This window comes from Populus alba, chromosome 7 (assembly GCF_005239225.2).
Source record: "Populus alba chromosome 7, ASM523922v2, whole genome shotgun sequence".
In the NCBI taxonomy this organism is placed as follows: domain Eukaryota; kingdom Viridiplantae; phylum Streptophyta; class Magnoliopsida; order Malpighiales; family Salicaceae; genus Populus; species Populus alba.
This window is the reverse complement of record NC_133290.1, coordinates 10,699,780-10,724,396: the sequence shown is the minus strand read 5'-3', so window position 1 is coordinate 10,724,396 and position 24,617 is coordinate 10,699,780. Positions and strand designations below refer to the sequence as shown.

At 34.7% G+C, this 24,617-nt stretch overlaps 3 protein-coding genes and 1 pseudogene across 3 annotated transcripts; 2 read left to right on the top strand and 2 right to left on the bottom strand.

The window, feature by feature from the left end:
* Nucleotides 1–136: 136 nt before the first annotated feature.
* Nucleotides 137–10,806, bottom strand: LOC118049654 (RNA cytidine acetyltransferase 1-like). The gene is given in 31 exon segments (XM_035059711.2): nt 137–618; nt 705–770; nt 1,156–1,281; nt 1,544–1,672; nt 2,559–2,712; nt 2,782–2,854; nt 2,944–3,052; nt 3,168–3,347; nt 3,702–3,795; nt 4,959–4,984; nt 4,987–4,998; nt 5,091–5,267; nt 6,021–6,059; nt 6,062–6,081; nt 6,192–6,294; nt 6,385–6,509; nt 6,614–6,700; nt 7,197–7,294; nt 7,497–7,633; nt 7,769–7,825; nt 7,827–7,871; nt 8,538–8,631; nt 8,743–8,759; nt 8,761–8,876; nt 8,978–9,089; nt 9,350–9,508; nt 9,510–9,524; nt 9,832–9,954; nt 10,048–10,222; nt 10,321–10,412; nt 10,493–10,806. Coding segments are annotated over 31 exon segments (3,123 nt in total). The 5' UTR covers nt 10,598–10,806; the 3' UTR covers nt 137–360.
* Nucleotides 10,807–11,497: 691 nt separating this feature from the next.
* LOC118049652 (protein SLOW GREEN 1, chloroplastic) lies at nt 11,498–15,796 on the top strand. The gene is made up of 4 exons (XM_035059709.2): nt 11,498–12,260; nt 13,830–13,976; nt 14,211–14,291; nt 15,195–15,796. Exons 1-4 carry the CDS (start codon nt 11,598–11,600, stop codon nt 15,378–15,380), a joined length of 1,077 nt encoding a protein of 358 aa, XP_034915600.1. The 5' UTR covers nt 11,498–11,597; the 3' UTR covers nt 15,381–15,796.
* A 5,172-nt stretch (nt 15,797–20,968) lies between these two features.
* LOC118049689 (uncharacterized) lies at nt 20,969–22,014 on the top strand (annotated as a pseudogene).
* Nucleotides 22,015–22,406: 392 nt separating this feature from the next.
* LOC118049651 (glucan endo-1,3-beta-glucosidase 8) lies at nt 22,407–24,137 on the bottom strand. The gene is made up of 2 exons (XM_035059708.2): nt 23,622–24,137; nt 22,407–23,508 (listed from the first exon to the last, which is right to left on the bottom strand). The coding sequence occupies exons 1-2, from the start codon at nt 23,978–23,980 to the stop codon at nt 22,410–22,412; spliced, it is 1,458 nt and encodes a 485-aa protein (XP_034915599.1). The 5' UTR covers nt 23,981–24,137; the 3' UTR covers nt 22,407–22,409.
* Between the last annotated feature and the right edge of the window lie 480 nt (nt 24,138–24,617).

The following is a 24,617-nucleotide window of genomic DNA, read 5'->3' as shown; positions in this document are numbered from 1 at the left end:
CTTTTCATGCAAGGGAAAGTAGCATAATTTCACTCACAAAGCGTATGTGACCGACATTTACATAGATAAAAATGAAACCGAAAGATCCTTTAAAATCAAGGGCATGAGGTTTCTCAATCAAAATTGCAGCTAAAAATGACACTGAAAGATCCTTTAAAATCAAGGGCTAATAGCTTTCTCAATCAAAATTGCGGCCTACTATCCATTATGTAGTAGATCTTGTCTAGGTCTGACTAAGAGAGTTGCAGAACAACATTCTGAAATAATCATAACATTCACAACCATAAAATTCTGCTCCAGCTCAGGGCATTTATCCATTGCCACCTTCAGCGGGCTTAATTAGGAAGTATTCTCGTGCTCTTACGATTTAGATTTACTCTTTTTATTTGATTTAGAGCCGCGGTCTTCCTTACCTCGCTTTTTCCCGCTCCTACTACTCTCTTCCTTTCCATGTTTCTCTGGTTTAACTCTATTGGATTTTACACTAATAACACTACCTGGGTTTATCTTTCCACCATGTTTTTGCAAGGCGTCGAACTCTTCTTTTTCCCCCACAATTGCATACTGTTGAAGGAATTCAGGATTCAGCAAACCCTCCATCTTGGATTTCATCCCATCCTACAGTCAGTTTTGCACTTTCAGAAAAAAAAAAAAAAACATAAACAAAGATTAAACTTCAAAGAGAGGAAAGAAAAAGAACACACCTCAACTTGCTTTGCTGCTTCCTTTAGATCATCATCCACCGATATGCTGTGAGGTCTCAGCTCCCTCTGAAAATTTTATTCATGTCAGGACTTTAGATTGTTCTGAATGAACATGTTGTTACGCTAGCAGCGATAGAAAGAATTGCATGAATCTTGTGCTAGAAAAGGTGGAAAACTGAAACAATGTAAAAATTTGTCTGGCCTCTTGATGATGAAACTGAATGGAGAAAAAGGATTCATGTGGCCACGCATTGCTAGCCTCAACAGTTGGCTTAGTTGAGTAAATGATTGAGAAAAGGGATAATTTTCCTAGGCTAGGGATTATGGAATATTTTATTGGATTTATATACTTGGATTGAACAGGCCTCACGTTGCAACTATGTAATATACATCTATATACGGACAATGTTTTTCATTGTGGTGTATATGAAGTTCAGGCTCCCTATCTTACCTCTTTTAACCTGGGTAGGGTTGATTCTGCATCTTTTGATGCAATACCATGAAGATATTTGTAGAACTTCTTCATAACCTTCATAAAAAGTGACAAAATTTGTATTCTTTCCAACTTCATTTGTTCCTGCAATAAAAAATCAGTAGCACCCTCAGTTTTGATATGGTAGACAAGCATAAAAAGTAATATGAACATTGATAGAAATGATATAAGTATGCATTAAAAAATGAGTGGATCTAACCTTTATACCAAATGTGACAAGCACTTTTCTAAATTTCTACCACTTTTCAGAAAAATGTCCACTTTCTTGCACACATACAGATATGTGCACAAGTGCATGCATGAGTGCACATGTGAAATTATCTAACTGACAAGTTGGTAATCAAACCTCAATAAAGGTAATATTTCGTTGCTGCAAACCAACACAGAGTAAAACAGAAGCCTGAACATACGACAATGATATGGGAAGCTTTCCTCGAAAATATAGACGAGCCAGGATTGGAACAATGTCTAAAATCTGGAAACAAAAACACAACAATTTAGAATTACACACAGAGACAATAGAGCACCTAACAAATCTTTGCATATTTTTAAATTGTTAATGGTGCCAATTTTAGTTATTTCCATGAGGCACAAATAATGAACTGGTCTAAAGCATTTCTGCTCTCTTGAAATCAATTAAATCTCACTTCATCCTGGGCTTCAGCATAGATGGTAAACAAACGGGTTCTGGTTAGAGTAGGTCTAATATTCTTCTAATGGTGCCGAGAATGGGATAACATCTAATATGCATTTTTCTTCTTTTATCAACAAAGGAAAATAAGTGAAGTTATCTTTCCTCTCAAATACATGTCTTCCTACAGAACCTAATAAATCGGCACATACTAGTCTCTAATACATTGTAAGCTGGCCTTGAGCTTGCACAAGAACAATTAAAAGCCAAAGTCTTCTATTGATCGAAAGACCCGTGTCCATATTCCAGTTTTCATTGAGTTTAAAAGCAGTTCAGCAATGGGTTGCAGTTGCTGAGTGATACATGGGGAGGGGGTTACTTACTGATCCATGATACACAAACTACATGTTTTTGCATTAACTTTAACTTGCAGATTTACTATTATTGGTCAGGAAAGAACTAAAACTACGTTGTTGCATGTAGGGAAATATAAATCATTTACATGTAAACAACCCTTTTGCCCAAGTATAATGATGCCAGCTGTCCAAGTGCTAAAAGTCATTCCGCAAAGTGGAAGGTTCAGGGCCTTAAGAGCCAAGGTATTTTCCAAGCAGAGATGGACCTCAAATTTATATGCATGTTCCACTTATCAGATTATTTATAAAGCAGTAAACATTTGATGTAAGAGCAATTTGCAGAGAATAAATGACATTTGCCATTTAGATCTTACCAAATGAAAATCAGCTAGGTTTTCAGTATAAACTTTCAACCTTTCCAAATCATATAGTGATAGATCATCAGTAAGTGACCTCCAAAATCCATCAGGGGCAGATGGTGTGGGTTCTTGCTCCATGTCAGCGTAATTAATCTTAGGATCCAAGACACTGAAATATCAAGAGTATCATGAGCATATTAAAAAGAAACTCATTTGAAGTTGAAGTTTTGAATCTAACCTCATAGCAAGCTTATATTCCATTGAACGGAAACCGTCACCTTCCAGTAGCCTAGCAAACCTTCGCTTGAAATCTGAAGATAGTTGAGAAATCAGCTTTAAATGTGCAGAACTAAAAAAATAAAAATAAAAAGGTACACATTGATCTGAAAATAGGACCAACCTTGGTAAAATGGACCAAAAAAGCCCCATTCATCTGACCCACTAACTTCAGTATCATCGCTGTTTAATGGTTTGAGGACCATACATGAATGCTCACCAGTTACAGTATTCTAATTCAAAAGATAACAATAAACAAATAAAGCATCTATATAGAAAGCTGTGTCTATACAAGCACATATTGGAGAGAAAAGAACAAATATAACAAAATTGAAATGGCATCTTAACTGGAATTTGGCCGATGTAGAAGGGGGCAAATTTACGTCTCTTCCAAAAACGAAGAAGGTCCAAAGTTAACCCAAAGGAAACACCGAGGTAATGGAGCTTTTCTGGTTTCCGTTCATGAAGATGTACTAGCAAATGTGGAAGATCTGTCCTAGGTTTTATATTTTCTTCTAGCAAAGAAACCTACAAGCACAATATGGTACAAAATAAAATGACTCCATTCATAGAAATACTTTCCTTTGCCAAAATAAATTTTCATGTGCAAACTATGTAGCAAGATACTATTCATATTCATGGATTCATAGTTATCATTCTACGTTGAATATTCAGGGAGAAGAAATTATTAGACAAGTGAAACTGCACCAATTCTTGATAGAAGTTATAAGTTTTTATCACATTGCTTAGATTTAGAATCTATATTATAACAAGATAGTAAAAAACTCTGTATCCTAGAATATGAACCAAACATGAAATGAATTTAAAGAAACATAACTATTGGAACATAATATAAAATCAAAATTTGTTCACTGGATGGACCTTCTCTGCAGCTTCGGTAACTCTAACTCGAGGAATCTCCACATCATTTTCATCATCTCCTTCAGAAATGGGAGTTATTTTCCCTTCAAAGTACCTACATTGAGTAATATTGTAAATGCCACCACTTTCAAAGAAATTTAACTTGTAAATGCATCATGACATAATTAAGCAAAGAGTATGCTCATCAAATAACTTTCTCTTATATATTAGAGTGCTCGTTATATTACACTGTTGCGTACACAGCACAAACTTGGGATATCAAATCACAAAACATATGAACGTGGATTACATTCTCATATTGGCAAAATCTTTTATTTCTCAAGATAAAGACCATGATGATGATTATGTATCCATATTTTCTAGGTTTCACTATGAAACAAAGTCAGCAATAATACAAGACTCTCAATCTTATAGACAATTGTTTCCCAGAGTCTTGTAAGCAATTAAAAAATGAATTTCTTTATACCACTTTTCAACAAAATTTGCCATTACTTCGTGTCATCATTATCCCAGCTCCATTATTATACACTAACAATCTCACAAGGGAGATTGTAGCACTAATTCTAACACTTGAATCAACAGTCATGCAACACTGTGGTTCAACAAAATAAACAGAACATTTAAAAAGCTCAACGAAAATATTGATGCAATGTCATAGACAAAACCTATATGGATATTTGTCCACAAAACTAAATTTTCCTTATCTATAAAACAAAAGATACAGTAGTCAGCAATTCAAAAGAGGAGACCTCCAAACTTTTCCTGTAAACTGTATGTGGAGTAAAAGCTAAAACTATCAAGCCTGCTCATATGCTAGCTCATAAACCATGAAACTATATCACTGGTCTCATCAAGTCTGAGCTCTTCTTCAAGTGAAAAATTAGTTCAATAATTCCAGGTTCCACACTACTGTGTAGGGAACAACTGCTTGATAATTCATGTATAAGAATGTAATGTTTGATAGAAAATACATCAGCTAGAAGGCTAATTCTGTAACAGTTCAACTAATTCTTGCTGAAAAAGGATACTTGATCTAAGATCACAACCTAGGTCACAATTTGTAAGTCAGGTCATCTTTTTTAACCACCAATTATACAACAAATATCTAAAAATCACCTAAACACAACAAGGGGGAAAAAGGCAGATGCCATTCTTATTGCAATTTTTTGTTGGTCAACCTTACCAGTTGTGAGCATGATCAAGTGCAATATCTATATCTAGTTCAATGATAATGTCAGAAGCTAGAGAAAGACAAACCTGGTTAAGAGTTCTACTGCAGCCAGAAACCGTATCCAAGCTGTGTTGAAAACCACATAAAAAATGGTATATTACAATGCATTACAAGAATCTGAAGCGACTCAATCTGGCATCATTAAGATAGAGATTTACCCTCATTGCACTTGGATGGGTGGCAATGCGTACAATACGAGCACCTGAAAAGCTAGGGAAAACTGTATCACGGAACTGCTCACAGAATTTCCATGGTATTTGGTCCCCAGAGGGTTGATGACCTTCACTTAAGCTTTGGATTGCAGATTTACGAGAAATCTGGCCTTCAAGACAGACCTGTAAATAAAGACAACCAATAGCAATGAGAATCATAAATAATGTTTATGCAAATTTCCAATGACTACAAAAATTAGGAAGAACATTTGCATATAACCCAACAATAATATTAAGAACAATACTTAGCACAGAACAAAAATCCCTCTCAAGTTAAGCAAAATGAGATATAGCCTGGGATTACATCTAGAATACATGGACAAAAGCTGATTACAAACAACTGCTAAAAGTGAGAAAATTTTTGAGTTGAACAACAGTTAGTTGGAGGAGCAACATACAGCTCAGTAGGGACCAAACCAGAAACTAAGACTGATTGCATACAGTTGGAAAGTAGGGTTTGGATGAAAATAAATGTGATGTATGATGTGGAAATACAGGTATTTAGGAGAGGGGACCTTGGTAATTTGTAGAATAACATTAGCTATGAACAAAGAAAATCTAAAAACTTTTGGCTTGTCTGAAGTAAATATTGCTAATTCAACTCCACTAGATGGCTACTGTAGGCCAATTAACATTGGATGCCCAAACAGCATTCTTAATACACCATCAAATCCAAAAGGTAAATATTTGTGGACTGTTTATTGGCCAAAAATAGAAACAGAAACAAAAGAGATAAAGAAGACACCAAAAGAGATGAAAAAGACTAATCAGCTTCACCCCTTAAATTCAACCAAATTAATCGAAGAAAATAAATGACAAAGTGCTACAGAAAAATAGTGACACAACAAAGCTGGTGTCCTCTCTTAGGTAGTTTACCTGGATGACGCATAAGATATCAGGCAAAGTTTCGAGATTTTTTGACTATCATCAACAGGGCCTTGTAACCGCGCTCATACATATAATATTTAGTACAAAAACCTAATCTCATGCAAAAAAATAAAATAAAATAAAAATAATAATAACATCAGTTCAAAAAAAAAGTTTTACCAAGCATCACGAACAAATGATGTGCTGGAGCATCGGCCATTAGTTGTAAGTCATTAGGAGAGTTTTTGTAGTGAGACGCAACATATAGTGCCGATAACATTCGCTTCTACATGAAATTAAGATACCATAAGCACCATACCTTGACTACCAATAAATTAAAATACAAAAACATCAAAATCACAGAGTATTTTACCTGCAGAAATAATTCGCTGTCTTTGTGATATGAAAAAAGAGTGTCCCGATTGACATAATAGAGATCGCATTCACTGGGTAGGGGTAATCTAGTTGGGCAAACAAAAAAAAGCAGTACATCAATAAAGTTAATGGAGATGTTTCATAAAAGGAGAGATCTCAATTAAGCTGATGACTTAATTCTGACCTGCTTGATACTAGGTATTGAATACTTCGCCAACATCGAGACACCAGTAAGGCATTGAGCCAGGATTCTATGGGATCACGAGAAGCATATCTGATAGACTCGCTTAATTCTATCTTTCTGAAAAGACGACCTGTATACAAAGAAATAATGAAAACAGCAAATTTTCCAAATAAATAGCCTACGTTTACAAAATTTAAAAGTTTCAAAAACTGTGAACCAAGACAACACCAAGAGTGCTACTGTCCTTGGAACCATATGAGTGAAGGCAGAAACCATTCAAGAGATTGTGGCCCAAAACATATAGCTGCCTGATAGGACACGGCAGTCACCACATTCATTCTAAAATATTGCACTATTTTCATCAATTTCAGTTAACATATAACAAGTGAGCAACAGGATTATATAGCCCAAAAAGAATATCCATAATATTCTGGAAATGAGTTGGAAATATGATCATGCTGAGTTCAGCATTATATTTTGAAAATTCCCCACATTCAACACAGATATCCATGAGAAACATTTAAGCCTAATACTTATAATAAGTCAACACATACATTCCTAGCAGCACTAGATTCATTCTTAGCAGACTCATCATAAAGCTATCAGAACCAAGTGCAAATGTATACCAGAAAGAGAGCCCTCCACATTCTTAGAAGATATCTGGCTTTGTTCTTCCAATTGCTGCAGAAGTTTTAGTGACAAGGATCGGCCAGTACCTTCATAGCTTAAGTAGAAAGACAAATATACATTTATGTAAGCATGCCTTCATAGCTTTATTAGAGTTAATCTTCTTAGCATGGTTAAAAAGAGAAAAATGGAAAAAAAATCACTATTGTTGAGTAAGGAAATAGAAGCTTCTTTGGAAATCAAAGGTCTCTTGAAGAAAACGATAACTTCCAATTTAAGTTACAATAAAAGTATCATACCCATTCACAGTTGATGAAAGGAAAACCAGATATGGACCCAGTAGGGACCTCACAACAGGCAATGGAATTGCAGCAGCTTCATCAATAACAAGCAGTTCAACTTGGGAGAGTTTTTCATGTTCATGTGGCTGTAAATACTGCAAGGAAATGCAAGAAACCACATACATTAGGCAATTAATTACATGATGTAGAAGATCCTCACAAATCAACAATAGAACCGAATGAATTAACCAAGAACAACATTTTACATGTAAGATCCTTTATCTTCTAACCTGAATTGTTTGTCTGTGCTGCTTGAAGATATTAAGGCGCACAGTAGCTTTTTTTTTTGAACTCAGATTTGCACTTTTCAACCACATCATAATCAATATGTTCCTGCAAATAAAAAAGCCAGGTCACAAGCTTAAGATAAAGGGTGAATGACAGCCAATACTTGTACAGAAACCCAAGTGAACCTATAGAGCAAACAGGAAAAAATGTCTTAAGAGAGGCGTGCATGACATATACATATGTTTTAAAACTGGACTGAAGAGATCACACCCAATTGCTTCAGACCTGAACAATGTCCAGATATTCATGCATTGAGAAGAAAGCAGAAAACTAAATGCAACAAGAAAATCCATGTAGCATGGACACGCTCTTTTTTCCTTTTTTGAACTTAAAGGTAGAGCAAGCTGCCCGAGTAAAAGAAAATTGCAAAAATAAACTCCATTTCCTCCATAATAAATGTTGTCGGGAAACAAAATTATGGATACATGGCCAGTTGAAATGCTCTAACAGATTGTTATGAATATAAAGAGAAGCTGACTGCCAATTTTGTTTAACAGTCCATATTCCTTTGACTGACCTTTGTTAAATCCAACTAGAAAATATTGGCTTGCTAAAATCACATGCTAAAAGAAAAATGAAACTGTAAAAACAACAAGAGTGTGCTAAGCGTGTATAAATGGTTCATACTGATATGATAAAGCATATCATCCAAGCAAAGGGACAAAAGTAAACTGTATATCATCCAAGAAAAGGGACAAAAGTAAACTGTACCTTGTATTCAAGCGCATCGAATCCCTTGCAGATGAATTCAAACAAAGTCTTTAAGTTTTCAGGGCTGGGTGCAGTAACAAATATATTTGAATACCTGTCAACAGCATTTATTATTATTATTTATATTATTATTTTGAATGAACAAGGTCTGTTAGGATAAACATACAGCATAAAAGAAACATGTAGCATTTTTATCCACCATTACCCAGCCGCAATAGCTCCCAGCGACTGCTAAACCAAGGCAGCAGATTTCCCCACGACCTCGAGCAGCCAGCAAAAGCAACTGTGCTGCGCGCGTCTTATCCAAAATTGAATCAAGAAATTGATCACAGCTTTCCCTACAAGACATAAAAGTTTTAATGTGAACAAATAGGACATCCATGAAGTATCGGCCACATTAGTTATCCACTTTCAGGGAAATAAATCCTAGGTGTTCTCTACCTGATCTAGTGTACAGCACTTTTTGACCAAAGGACCAACAGGAAAATCCTCATGGAGTTGTTCTTTCAAATTCTTCAAGTTTCTTTCTGCTTCTGAAAGCCCTTCAGAATCCTTTAATAGCCGAAAAGGAGATAAGATAACTCAAACATTTAGATAAAACTGGAATACTTGATGCATTAGCTATGCTGTTAGTATGTCATAATGAAAGAATTGCTTGCTATGAAGAAAACACTGAAAAAAATCTTATAGCTATGCTGTTAGCATTTCATAATATTTTTATGATGATATTACAAACCACAGAAAAAAAATATAATATGCAACTCTAAGAAAAAAAATATGAAAAATTGTTGCAGTCAGTAAAGAAGCCACACCTCTTTAACGGGATTTGGGGTGATTGACCTTATATGAGAAGAAATAGGTAAAATGTTAAGCTCGTCATCCATAACCACACATGCTTTGCACGAAGCAAGTGATAACAAGAAACGTTCATTAAAGCGCCCAGTTGCCTCAGAATGGGACTCGGTACGAAAACCTCTCATGAACATCCTAAAACCAGGTAACCTTTATATAAGCATTTTACTTTTTAAGCATGATGAGAAGCTCAAAGAATAGCAGTGTTGTTGCCGCATATATCTTATATATATAAAAAAAGGAAGAATATTAATGGCCAGTTTCAACCATCACCTATTCCATTTCCAATTCCTTTCCACTGAATGACACAAAAATGAAACATCATCAAATTATAAGAGTTAAAACAAAGATAACATAAGCCATCTTCCCCATCCTTTGCATCTGCAGTCCACTCAAGAAATGTAGAAACCGAAAAGGCTTATATACGAGATGAGAATCATACCATGACCATTGTGTACAAACTGGTCAACGAAGATAAAGAGCGTAGCAGCAACACAATCAATCCACCACCTTCAACTGTTTCTATCGTTCTAGCCAACAAATTTGGAGTCAGAGCCTCAAAATCCTAAAATACAACACAATAATTCTTCTTCAGAATAACTAACAGAGAGACAAAATATAAATTAATTAATTAAAACACACAAGCTAAGTTTCTTACCTGTAATATGCACATTCCAAAAGTATTACCGAGAATTCTTTCAGTATCCTTATACAAACAGGTATGATCAAACCTCCAGGTCTCAAGAAAGAGCGAAAAAGGATCAACTTTCTCAGGATCCAACAGTCCTCTCTGCATTAACTTTTTCACCTGCTTTTGCTCTTTTTTCTTGTGACTGGCGTCACAAATTCACGCACAAAAAAAACTAATCAATCTTCTGTTTTATTTTTCACAAATTAAATCCAATATCCAGCTCAATAAAATAAAATGAACCTGCTAAGTTCAAGTTTATCCTTGTAGCACCATAAAACGGACGGTCTAGATTTCACCACTGCCTTGCTTAGCATATAATGGAGGTTCACAATCTGCATCGCAGTGGAAAATTATTGCTTGTTATTATTTAAAAAAGAAAACTGAAAGAGAACAGAAAAGGGTGCAAGCGTGCCTGGTCACGTGACTTGTCGCCGATGATAAGGAAGAGAGAACGGTGGCGTAATTTAACACCATTTTCTATGAGTGTTCTGATTCTCTCGTCCACCTTCTTCCTCATTATTATAGCTTCTGCCTATTTTATCGACCGTGTTTAGGTTGCTTTTTTTCGTTTCTGCGTTTCGACGGACAGTTTCCGCCGCCGCCGGTTCTGCTGCTTCTCTGTGATGATTCTTAGAGTCTCTCTGTGTCAGTGTGTTATTTTTTGAGGGTTTAGGTCAGGTTTTCTAAAAGAGGAGGAGGCTGTTTAAAACCCTGGATGGAATTGAACCGGGTTCAACACTATAAAGTAAAATAGACTAATAGAGTCGAAACATCTTTAGAGAGAAGAAAACTACATTTATTTGGTACTCCAACTTCTTATTACTTTTCTATTTGAATCCCTTACTTTTAATTTTATCTATTTGAAACTTGCAAGTGAAACTACATTTAGTTTTGAAAAAGTATTAAATTAATTTTTTAGTATTTTTTTTATATATAATTTTGATGTTTTAATTTTAAAAATAAAAAATTATTTTTATATATTTTTAAATAAAAAATATTTTTAAAAAACACTAAAAAACATAAATTATTACACTCCCAAACAAGCATAATATTTGCTTTTAATTCAGTATTTAATAGAATAATTTCAAATTCATTAAACTAAAGATTGTTATTAAAACTAAAAAAGAAAAAAAAATAATTTAATCTGATTAACACACTACACTAATTTTATGGAATTACAAATCTACACTTTCATTAATAATGAAACTCAAATAATAATAATAATAATAATAATAATAATAATAAATTAGTGATTCAAAAGGTAAAAATTAGAGGTTAAAAAGTCAAATATGGAAGAGAAATAAGAGATTAGCAACTCATGGGTTGTTGAATAGTAAGATGAATAGTTAGAGGGCTGAGTTGTAGCTATCTATAAATAATAGGCATCCCTTTTATCATCTTGGCATCATCGTTTGTGTCATGAAGATTGGAACACCGATTCTTAAACCCCTTTAGCCGTAGCCAGTGCCAGGGTTTTGAATGGGCAATCTTCTTGATTGATTGCTTCATCATCCAAAATGGGTTCAATAAAAACATTCTCTCCATGCTCCCCACCCTCACATTTTCAGAATTTGAAATCGTCAAAAAACTGTAACTCCTCCACTTCTCTGAAGCCAGTACTATGTTCCATGAATCCACTCGACATCCACAGCAGGCACAAACTGCACATCTCATCAAATATCTGTTCTAAGTCACCATTTCCTCAGATACCCACTTCAAGTATCTCCAAAACAAACAACAAATTCACCAGTTTTTTGTCTGAGAAGGTGCTGGTTTCCCTTGTTGGGGCCTTCATTTTTATTGGTTCTTTTGGTTTAAATACTAGGCAAAGTTTGGCACTTCCGGCTCAAACAAGTGGTGGTACTGGTAGTGTGAATTTAGAGGGAAAGAGAGATGCCCAGATGGAGAAAAGTGAGGACGAGGAGATGTATGAGAAGGTTTTGGAGAAGGAGCCAAGGAATGTGGAGGCATTGAAGGTGGTTCTGCATGGGAAGATGAGGAGAGGACATACTAAAGAGGCTGTGAAGTATGTTGAGAGGTTGATTGAGATCGAGCCCGAGGAAGTTGAATGGAGGCTTTTGGAGGCACTTTGTTATGAGATGATGGGGCAATTGAACAAGGCTAAAAGGTTGTTCAACGAAATCTTGGAAGAGAGACCACTTTTGCTTAGAGCTTTGCACGTATGATTCTTGATCTGGTATTCCTGTTTTCCGTTTATCTTTCTTTTCCTACAAGTGAGTAGCTGCATCCGTGTGCAGCAAAAATAATTATTACTTGGGTGCGTTTGCTTTTGTTTTCTCATAATATGCATGCCTATATATGAATACTGAGATGATTGCAAGGTAGCACATAAGCATTTCTGCAAGCTATCTGTTTTGAAAGTTTGGAGGCTGACTGCTAACTGAGTTGGAATATGGGAAGGCAAATAATTTGGTCAATATAACTGCTTCCTAGAGCGATATGTAATTAGTTTAAACAGGCACAAGAAGATGTACAACCATATCTGTAACTGTCCTCATAAAGCTTTTCTTAATTTTACCAAAAGACTGCTCCTTGTTCAGTATGGGAACAGAGACTCCATGGCATTGATGGAAGCGAAGGCTTGAGCTTGAAAGCACTGAGCCATTCCAATTGGTGTACTCTGTGATGGGATTATTTTATACACAGCTTCTTCTCATGTATTTGTTAAGAAGGCATCTCCTCAATGGGCAAACTCTTGTTCTCAATACAATTGGCTGTCACCTATATTTTTTTTCTCGAGTTCCAAATTTTGTTATTCAAATTTCTTAGCTCCTTTCTTTGAAGATCTTCCACTACTAGAAAGGTGGCTAGGGGAGAAATCCTTAGGGAGGACGGATGTGTTCGGAAACAATTCAAAAATGCTGGAGGTTTAGAGACCACTGAAATGATTCTTGTTGACCATTAGATTTTTATAGTAACATATTATAATGACAAGCGATCAATTTTCATTTTTCTTGTTGGCAGTTGTAGTCCCTTGGGTTTGAATTTGGTCCCATAAGTTGCTGAAACCCATATATAAGTTAAACCAACACACGAACTTTGCCTCTGTGGCAAACAATTTCTTAGCTTGGTACTGGCTCACCTGATTAATTACTTAAATGTTGGTATTCTTATAACTGTTTCCTTTCTATTTGGTTATACTGCAATAGGCAAAGCGCAAAGGACCTACAATGTCTAATTAGAATTTCAAAATCTCAAGTGTGTCACTAATTTGAAGCATAATGAGGATTTGGCATAGGAATGATTTTTCAGTCATTCCAGAAGTAATCAAATTACATTCCTACCGCTCCTGCTATCATGGTATTCAACTAACCATTAGCTTTCTCATTGGCAATTAGAATGAAAAAATATTCGTTAAACAACAATAACATAATCCTTCTCGATCATTTTTTTATTAAGGGTTCCACAGTCCCTTGTGTTTCCATAAATTATGAGTGTCATCTTCATCAGATTTTGCTAGTGCAGATTGCTAGTTGATGGAAAGCTATGAACAACTTGGCAAGACCTTGGTGTTTACAAATATCCCTGTCAATTAGCTCCATACCAGCCATGGAGATTGAATGAATTGCATGGTGGTATAGGACTTCTTTGAGAAACTTTGTCTATATAACTTTGTAGCACATCCATTTACCATCACATTTCTATGTTAATACCAACATCTGTGACTTTTTGGTGTTCTTTCTCTTCACTGGAAAATAGAAATACTTTTGACTCTCTGTTTGGTGCAGGGTTTAGCACTGGTTATGCACAAAAATCTTGAAGGTCCTGCTGTCTTTGAGATGCTGAATAAAGCTCTAGAAGTTGCCCATCGTGAAAAAAGAGTCACTGAGGAGAGAAACATTAGAATTCTAATTGCGCAAATGCATGTTGTCAAGGTGAATCCTACCAGTTAGTCCTTTCTTTCCAGGGTCAAGTAGGATGAGTGTTGGGCCTCGTAAAAATTGTTCCACCCAATACTTCATGCAAATGCATGCTTAAAATAATAGAGCATTGACAAATGATGTAGAACTCGAAAAAGTAGAAATATTGATTGGTGGGACCTAGGATAATTGATCAAGTCAACCACTTGATTTTCAATTTTAATATGTGAAAACTTGCATACTTTGCAGGGGGATTTTGAGGAGGCTTTGAAGAAATTTCAAGGCCTGGTTAGTGACAACCCACGAGATTTTCGACCTTATCTTTGCCAGGTAAGCTTGTTTTAATTGTATGTTAATGCTTGCAAATGGATAACAATTAATTCTTTCAGTTCCTAAGGTAAAAGCTTGAGGGCCTGCACCATCTTTTTGAAGAGTTCAAATATGCACATAACGTTCATACATTTATCTTGAAGCAATTTTCCTTCACTTTATATCAAGTTGCAGGTGTCCATAACATGTAACTTATGAAGCATGCCATTAATGTGGGATAATAAACCAAAAAAAGAATAAAAGTACAGAAAGAAAGAAGAAGCCAAGAATTAAAAGCAATGAAAAAAAAGCTAGGACGAAAAGAGAATGGTCTGTTATTTTTATTAAATCATCAAAAACTGTCTCACAAAATAAAAAAGAAACATATAAATAACATGACCATAAAACAACCAACTATTGGTCTCACTCCATCAATTAAAATTGTCTAACATAAATAAACCAAATAATAAAAAACTAAATAAAAATAAATAATTAAATAGGTTTAGATAGGCACAGTCTCCCAACCAAAGAGTGAGAGGCCGAGTCATCCTCTGTTATCTCTATTCAAATACTCGTGCAATCTAAGATATGGGTTTGGTGTCCCCACCATTTATATTCTGTCGAGAGTTCAAAAGAAAAACTATACCCTTAACTGCTACTTCTTGCAAGTGTCATTCCAAGTTTGAAACAACCCATAGATATAACTAGTAGCAGCACGCAGGGTTGCAGATATGATATTGAGTTATTACAAGTTCACAAAATTTGCAAAAGAAAAAGCTGTGTCTAAAGCCTCAATCTCCTGTAGCAAATATTGATGACATATTGTCTAAGGATTGCAATTAACAGAATGGAGTTGAATAGCATAAAGAATTAAATATTATAGTTTTACTTTTATCAATAACCAATTACGGGAATTTGTGGCAGGGAATAATATACAGTCTGTTGGATAGAAAAGAAGAAGCTGCAGAACAGTTTGAGACGTATCGGAGTCTTGTGCCTGAAGAATTTCCACAAAGGATATTTCTTGATGATGTTGTATTGGAAGCAAAAACCAAGTCCAGGGAGCGGTTTCAAAAGGAGTTTCAAGCTGAATTCTCGTACAGGAAGTAAAGCTCCAACTTATCTTTGCGAGTGTATTGTACTTGGAAAAGATGCTCAGAAAGTTTTAGCTAGAAAGTAAATTTTGACAGCAATATACAGAGTAGTTACACTCAGATGGTGAACTTAAATGCGCTATGGCTGCAATTTGAGATGGCATTGGATTATGCGGTGACCGCATTGTCCAAGAGTCAAATAACTAGTTCATCATTTGGATAAATAATATTTCAGTACATTTTGAAGTTGTTCAAATTCCAGTTTTGTTGCAGTTGTACTGCAAAAAGGAAACTTCCTAGTTCCCATTGTTGCTCTCATGGTGAACCGAACAATTTATATTGCTGATGATTTTCATAACCTGGATGTCATAGTGATACTATAGTAATTTTCTCAGAGAGTGTGGAGAGAAAAATGAGTCTCCTGTTTCCCCTTGTTTCATGCGTTCTCATTTTTACTTTTACTAGTTATGTGCCATTTGACTTTCACGTATGAGTCTAGGCATCAATGCTGAAGAGGATATGCCTCAGTTTCTTTTTTATATTTTCATGCAAAACATACTATCAAGTTCTGTTCTGGGCAACAAGGGATAGATCTCATGATTTTACAAAATATTTATGCATTGAAGTGTGTGTGTGTGTGTGTGTGTGTGTGGGGTGCATCATTATTAAAAAAAGAAAAAGAAAAAGGAAAAAAGCATGCATATTACATCATCAGGAAGAAAAGAAAACTAATAATAAAACTCGAATTTAAGGATGTCTGAATAAATCCTGTTGTTACCGTTTTAACTGGAAGAAAGGGAAGGCAGCTTAATTTTAAACATTTTCCAAACCAATTGAAAGTTAAAAACATTTTTATATTGTCGGATAAAATTCGTCCGAGGAACAGAACTTTTTTCCTATTCTTAGGACATAAAGGCTTCAGACAGTTTGTCCACACTCCACCACACGAGTGTCTCTAACCATGTCTCTAAAAACAACCCGTCTCTTAAAACTGGTTTCCTATTAGGCTGCGGTTTATTATTGAATTAGTTTGTAAATGAATAAAAAAGAAAAAGATACTTATGAAAAGAAATACTTCTTTTTAAATATTTATAATTATGGGTTTTTATAATAAATTAAATGAAAGTTGGTGAATGAGCTCTCGTAATTAACTTTTTAATACTATTATATATATATATATATATATATATATATATATAATATCAAAATAAAGCACTTAAATACTTAATACTTGAAACTTAATATCTCCATGATATTAATTTTTGCCTTAAAATGTCATTCCTTCTTCAACATTATTCTTCCTTGAAAATCCTCTGAACTCTTACTACTGTCATTCCTTCTTCAACATTATTCTTCCTTGAAAATGTCCTTGATCTCAAGGACAACTTGTGAAAATTGCAGAAGCCAAACCTCCATTAGTGTTCATTTGAAGAATCTGCTTTATTGCAGAATTTGCCTTCCCAACTCCTTTTCTTGCCACTAGGGTGGTTCTGGCATTAGCCTTATCATCATTCTCCAATGCTGGAACCGATTGCTTGCCAGGAAGCATACCAGGTGGCAGCTTTGTAAGCTGTGTACTTAAGTCTGCAGTTGGATCAGCAGGAGCCATCTCAAATGCCATTTCCGAGCTTTGGTTAATGCAGTATCGTGAATTGAAGGACCGAGTTGAAAACACAACTTGCATCGTTGCAGCCATGTAGCAGTTGTTTCCAAGACTCACAAGTCCTGTATAACCTGGTCCGAAAATGGGTTCCGCATCCTGTCTACTTTCTTGAATTCGGTTCCAGTCATAGTTGGTGTTCTGGTCAAGTTCCCTTTCAGCAGTTGTCATTTCAGTCTTTTGTAAGGCTGAAAAATAAATCCCAAAAAATGCCAGATGTAGTGCTAAAAGTGGGTCCACAACACTATCATCCGCTGGTGTTGTGGACAGATACACCAATTCCTCCTGCTGATTTGCTGGTAACAGCACCCTCCTTTATAGTATCATATATTTCTTTCTCTTACGGAATAATATAATTTTAGAAACTCGCTTAACAGCTTAAATTATTAGGTAAAAATAGTTTTTTAATATTGTATTAGAGCCTTGATGATCAAATGGTCACGAGTTTGAATTTTACTATCCCCATTTATTTGATAAAAATTAAACAAAAAAATAATATGAGTCTGTATAAGTTTCAAGTCCAAAAGACTTTCATTTAAGAAGATTTGTTAAAAAATAATATAAGTTATATCTTAAAATCTCACCAAGCTGCTCAGCTGGGGTCTTGGTGTTCTAGCCTTGAAAAAGTCATTTGTGCAAGGAAGCGACATGAGAGCTCGAGGACAAGATGCGCGAGGAGTATCCTCATGTTTTCGATAGTTTCGGTAGGTATTTAAGTACTTTTGTTAAGTTTTGAGGATGAAATTTTTATAAGATGAGGAAATTGTGATGTTTTGAAAATAAAAAAAAGAATTAATAGGAAATGACAACAAAGTCCTTAGAGTCTTAGACAATAGGTATAAATGAACATGAAGTATTGTGGTAATTGAATAAAACTTGATAAATATAAATAAAAAGAAAAAGAGAGAGAGAGAGAGATCTGAATTTTGAGAGAGAGAACTGTGAGAGGGAAAGAAATAAGAAAAGAAAAGAAGGAAAGATTAAAGTAAGGAGAAAATGATTAGAAGAAATAAACCCCTAAGGTAAGATTTACACTTTGGTTATGTATAACTATGCTATTTAGCTTTGATTTTCTATTTTGTTTTGAGTTTATTTGATGAATTGATTGAAATATTATAGGTTAATTGTAATGGATAATGATTTATTTAGTTGATTTTGAAAATTTTAGGGAATGATGATAATTTTGAGTTATGATTTATTTAAATGATGAATTTGAATTCATAGCTATCAAACCTGACCAGGAGGTTGACCCGGCCAAGAGGCCGGGTCTCGGGTTTCATGGGTCAACTCGGATTAACCCGAAAAAATTAAAAAAAATATATTTAAAATTTTAATATTTGAATTAAGAAAAATAAAATCCATATGAATATAGGCTATACATGTTGTAAATAATCAAGTTTAAAATAATATTTTATTTTATTTTTATCTCATATTGAAAAAAAATATTATATTATCATTTCAAGTTGAAGTATTTAAACCATTTTTTTTTTATTCCACATTGAAAAAACATAGCTTTTTTATTGTGAACATAGAGTATATTTATTAAAGGGCTTCAAATCCCACATTGATAGAATAACTTTTTTTTTTTTTTGTGAATATAAAGTATATACATTAAAAAACTTCAAATCTTACATTGAAAATATATTATGTTATTGAAGTATTTAAAACAAAAGGTTTTTTTTATCCCACATTGAAAAAACATAACTTTTTTCTTATGAACATAGATTATATATATAAAAAGGCTTCAAATCTTATATTGAAAAAATAATTTTTTTTCTTAGGAACATAGTATATATACTAAATGGTTTCAAATCCAACATTGAAAAAATAACTTTTTTTCTTGGGAACATAGAGTATATATATTAAAGGGTTTCAAAACCCACATTAAAAAGATATTATGTTATCCTTTTTAGTTGAAGTATTTAAACCAAAAAGTTTTTTTATTTCACATTGAAAAAACATAATTTTTTTCTTGTGAACATATAGTATATATACTAAAGGGTTTTATTTTTCTTGTGAATATAGAGTATATATATAAAAAGGTTTTAAATCCTACATTGAAAAAATAACTTTTTTCTTGGAAACATAGAGTATATATACTAAATGGTTTCAAATCCTACATTGAAAAAATAAAATATTTTTTTAATATCTATATAGTGAACTTTAAAAAGTGTTAATAACCAACTAAAAAAATATAGAAAAAGAGGGGTATAGGAGAAAAACCATATTTGAAAAGAAAAAAAACATCGGGTCTCGTTCGGGTTTGCCTAGGTCATAGGTCAACCGGGTTTTGCCGAAACAGCCGGTATTTTAACAAACTCGGATCAATCCAGCCACTAGGTTGACCCGACAGGCCGGTCTGGGTTTAATAACTGTTTTTGAATTAAAGATTTTGTTATATCAGTAAGTGATCTGTGGGAAAATATGGATTTGAGGTTGAAATGATGAAATTTCATTTTGGTCGCTCAATTTGTAAAAATTACAGTTTAGTCACCAAACATTGAAAAAATTACATATTGATCCCTAGAGCATAATTTGAGATTCTGGACAGAATTGAAGATGAATTATAGGCAAAATTCCATTATAGTTATGAATTTATGACATTTTTAGTTTGGTCCTCAATTTGATAAAATTACAATTTGACCCCTATAAATTTGATAAAATTTTAGATCGGTCCCTGGAGCATAATTCAAGATTCTGGATAGAATTGAGGTTGAATTATGGGCAAAATTCCATTATATTTATGATATTTTTAGCTTAGTCCTCTAATTTGACAAAATTATAATTTGACCCCTAAAAATCTGATAAAATTCCAAATTGGTCCCTAGTTTTTTACAAAATTCCAAAATTCGAGATCTTAGTTATTTGGTGAATTATTATCAAGTTTTATTATTTGTTTTTCTTAATTGAATTTCGAGAAAACTATTTAATTTTTAGGTTTTTAGAAAAAATAACTAGTTTGGTTCATAAACATATATGTTTATGAGTTAGACCCTTAGTTAAGTGTATTAAATAGATTATACGTTCTTTTTCGAGTTATTTTTTAGTATATCTCCTTTTGTATTCAGATAATCCTGATATTCTACTTGCGAGACATCAATAGGATTGCTTTTGGTATCTGCTTTAGAGTTATTTTTTCTTTTGAGTCAGGTGAGTGAATAAGTTTTCACATACATAAGAAATAATATAAATATTTAAATTGTTAATACGAATTGAATTATGTGTGTGTGTGTTTATTATTATTCTCGTTACGATAAAGCATGATCAATTGTTGAATATGAATTATTGATATGAACTAATATATACTTTTGAATTGACTTCTAAATTGATAGCTTTTCATTTGATTGATGTCATGAGTTAAGCCTTGATATATGAATCTGTCTATTTGATTATGATATGAACCTATGGTATGCTAATCATAATATCCATGTTAACAGGATAATGTTAGTCTTTATGCATATCGTATCCGAACTCTAGATGGTCAGGGGAGTCACTTATCTGTGTAGACTGATCATTTCACAGTATAAAGCTTCATGCTTATTGCATTTTGATTTTCTAACGAGCTTTATCTTATGATATTCTTGTTATGACCTATTTGAGAAAAGTTTGCTATAAGAACCTAAAACCATATTAGTATATATATTCCTTATTGTTGTATTATCTCGTGTATGTATATTGAACGATATTTACTTATTGAGTTGTTGAACTCACTCTCATTTTTTTTTTCTAGACTCATAACTCGTTAACATGTCACTTTTGTTGGACCTTCAAAACCTACTTTTTAGGTTGTAATTAATACTTTTTTTTTTTATGTCTAGTTAGTATTTCACAATTATAAATTTATATTAACTCTTGTATTAAGATAATCAAATTATATTATAAAGTTAGTTTTGTTATTATTGTTAATTTGAACTTCAATTGAGTTATTTAAATGAGAAATTTATATGAGTTTGAGCTTGTATAAGTATGGAATCCTTGGGAAAAAAATTTGTCTATATACCGGTCATGGATATTGGAAACAAGTTGTGACAAAAAGTGTTTCAAACATTGAATGCTTTACCTCATCTCCGAATCTAGTGAACAAATTAGGAGGATCTTACGTTCAGAATGAGACCAGTGGATCCTTATTTGGAATTTCTCAGTCAGAGAAAACAAGTGATTCTATGGATGTAGTGCAGACTGTATCCAAAGCATGGGACTGGCATAATTTGGATGACATTAGGTTCTGCTTTCTATTAAAAATCAATGCGTATATAAGACCTGTTCCAATCCTAAAGAGCCTGAGATCAAAGGGGTTTTCTACCTTGAACTGCATGGATAAGAGCTGTAGGCCACAGATATTAAACTTTCCCATTGGATCCTAACTGCTGGAACGTTCTTCAATGCTTGAACAAATGAAGCCCAGTCGATCAGGTGTGTAAATATAGATGTATTACTTCTTACGAAAGTCTAAACCTGGAAGCATTTTCTCTGCGTGTGTTGCAGAAGAACAATTGTTTTGAATTGGCTGCTAAGGTCCCCGAAAAACCTTTTGTGTCTCCCATGGCTAAAACTGGAGAGGTTCTTTTTGTGGGTTGGTTGGGGAGTCTGGATTGGAGCTGGCGAGTGATTCCAGGACAGAACCCAGCTTATGATCAATTTCCCTGCCAGTGTCAGTTATTCTACAGGGGAAAGGCAAAGGGTTCATTTTGTTACGAGCCAGTTTTCCAGGTCAAAACTCTAGAAGGGAAGGTAGTTTGGAGGAGACGAAAGTGTCGCATCGAAAGAAGCAAAATTCTGGGAACATTTTGCTTTAGCGTCTTGGACAATGGTGTTATCTCTAATGAAGTTTGGACAATCGTGAACGTATCCGATGATTTTAGTTGGGGTTTGTTTCATTACAAGCAGTACAGTCCTATTTAGTCCAGATGGGGCCTACCCTGCAGAAAAGGAGAGCAAGAGATTGGTTTCTGGCGAGGCAACTAAAATTCTTGCAGATTGGCGAGTATAGGATAGTTGTCAAGATGTAATTTGCGATTGAAAGATCACATAATCAGATTTTAATAGGCATAACACCAAAATCTTGCATGTTAGTTTAATATACAAAACGCAGATTGATTGCTCCAAATGCTAAAGCTAACAGCACATCACTGAAAGAAATGGGAATAATTGGCACTAGTAGTGGTAAAACTTGATCATTATTACTAAAGAAACCTCTTTGTGTCGTTTTAGCTAGAGATTAGAGATCGAATTCCACTCATACTCTGAGGTGGACTACGGATAAAAGATTAGAAAAATTATCTCATTATGTCAATAGCCAAGCGACTGAAGAAGAAAATGATACTAAACAAATGATAAAAGCTTACAATACCAATGCGGTGAATTGGTATTATGAGCCTGATGTTATTACATCAGGGAGAAAAATGCCAACATTAATCCTGCAATGATGCTTACTCCATATGCCAATTCGAGCCTCTCTCCAGCTCCTACAAGCTGCAATGGGAAAAGACAGTTTCCCCGAGAGGCATTTGTTTTAACCATCATAGCTAATCCATTGAAATTGCATGCATAATCACCTTGATCCTGCATTTGGAAGTACATATTAAAAGCATAAGAAACATTGCCATTAATGTCCATTTTGTTGCATGATGATCCATAACCCAAGCTTGTGCAATCAGCCGAAGAGCAAGCATAGCTGATTTCATCTGCTATCATGCTCAAGTTCTTGTTCTCCTCATTAAGCACACACCACCGAGGTGACATGTACTGAACTCCCTTTGCTGCTATGAGCATCTTGTCGTTGCCTTTTCCGGATAAATCTATTGGAAACTTTGGCTTTCCATCATAGTAAAAGAGCCCCCAATGTCTCTCAAAATGTCCTGGTTCAATGCTCTTCTGATTCTCGTCGATTAGGCTAAAGAGATACAATTCCAATTCGCCTGGTCGGAGAGGGGTTCCCTGCTTTGCGACCAACTTTTTTAGGAGACCGTCATAGAACTTCTTAGCTAGTTTGTCGTTAGCATTAAAGTTACCATCTGTAGGCCAACCAACTTCTCCAATTATGATCTTCAAATCACCAACACCATTCTTCTTCAGCGTCCAAACTAGTGTATCGTAATTTGCATCAAACACATTGCTGTATGAAACATTTTTATCCGAGATTGTTTTGCCACCATCGAAGAAGGCATAATCGAAGGGGAAGCCAGCGTTTTGATACAGACTAAGGAATGGATAAATGTTAACGACGAAGGGAGCCTTATTTTGATGGAGAAACTTGATAATCTGAATCATGATATCCTTTACGTCCTTACGGAAATCACCACCGGACGGTTTTTCCGAAAGGGATTCATAAACATCAGCATTAAGAGCAACTGTGGCTTTGATTTTGTCCCCGACTCCAGCTTTGTCCAAAGCCTTTTGAACGTTTTGCAATGCTGGGAATGTAATATTGTCATATGTGTTGTTATAGCTCGACAAGAAAGGCTCATTCCCAACAGCCACATATCTACGAAGGCAGATTGAGCAAGGATCAATTCAATGCAATAGCAAGCAGAATTCATATAGAACAGAGGTGAAAAGCATGAACAAACAGAGATGGAAAATAAGATTTCAACTAACTTGATGTCAACACCCCCATTATGAAGATACGCGGTGATATTTTCTTTCACCCAAGCTTCGGCATCCTCTATATCACCGGCTACTATGTACATCTGGTTATTAGGGATGCCAACCATGACCTCAATGCCTGTGCCAGCCAAGGCCTTTAAGGTCGGAGAATCAGAATCGAAAAGCTTAACCTTAGCGATGCCATTGTCTTTCAACATGTTAACCACTATATTACGCGGCAATGGATTCGACGCCATCGTGCCCCAGTTCACGCCTATACCTGGTAAGACTGTTGAAGAAAGGACGTGAACAACATTGACTGATGCCAGAATCAAACAATATGACCATACTAGCAGCCCGGTTCTGGACATGGTCTGAGCCAGATCAAACTGCAAGAAAATATTATCAAGGTAATGTTAGAAGCAATGGGAGTTGAGAGACTTGAATGAGAAGGGATGGTTAAACGAGAGTTTAGAGGGGCTCGGTTTTTTCAGGGCCTTTAAACTCAAATGACAAATGATGCATCAAAAAATTAGATACTAACTCTGACAGATTTGCTGTTTTTGACGAAGTTTTATGCGGCCACCAGAAATGGGAGGGAAAGAAGTTAAATTTAGTGTGTGATTGTCATGAGGTGAAAGGGGGTGTAACGTTTGCCAAGATCCATCTCTGCCCCCCTTTTTTTCTACTGGTATTTAACTGATGATCTCATTAGGTATTATTAGAGAATATTTCGAGGAGAAGATTATGGAGCAATCAGAAAGCAATCAAAGGAGACAATCATTATTCTGATTAATTGATACTTAAATCTTCTCCTCAAAATACTCTCCAGACAAGTCCTTTTCTGCTAGCTAGCCATTGCAGCTTAGCAAGTCATGATCCTTGCAAATATGCCTCACATGCACCACCATTCGCAGCAGCCGGTTCCCATTTTGAGAATTTTGGCTACATGGCTCCATGTTTTAGATTGTTTTTAGGCTAATTTACTCAAGAGAATGCACCTGTATA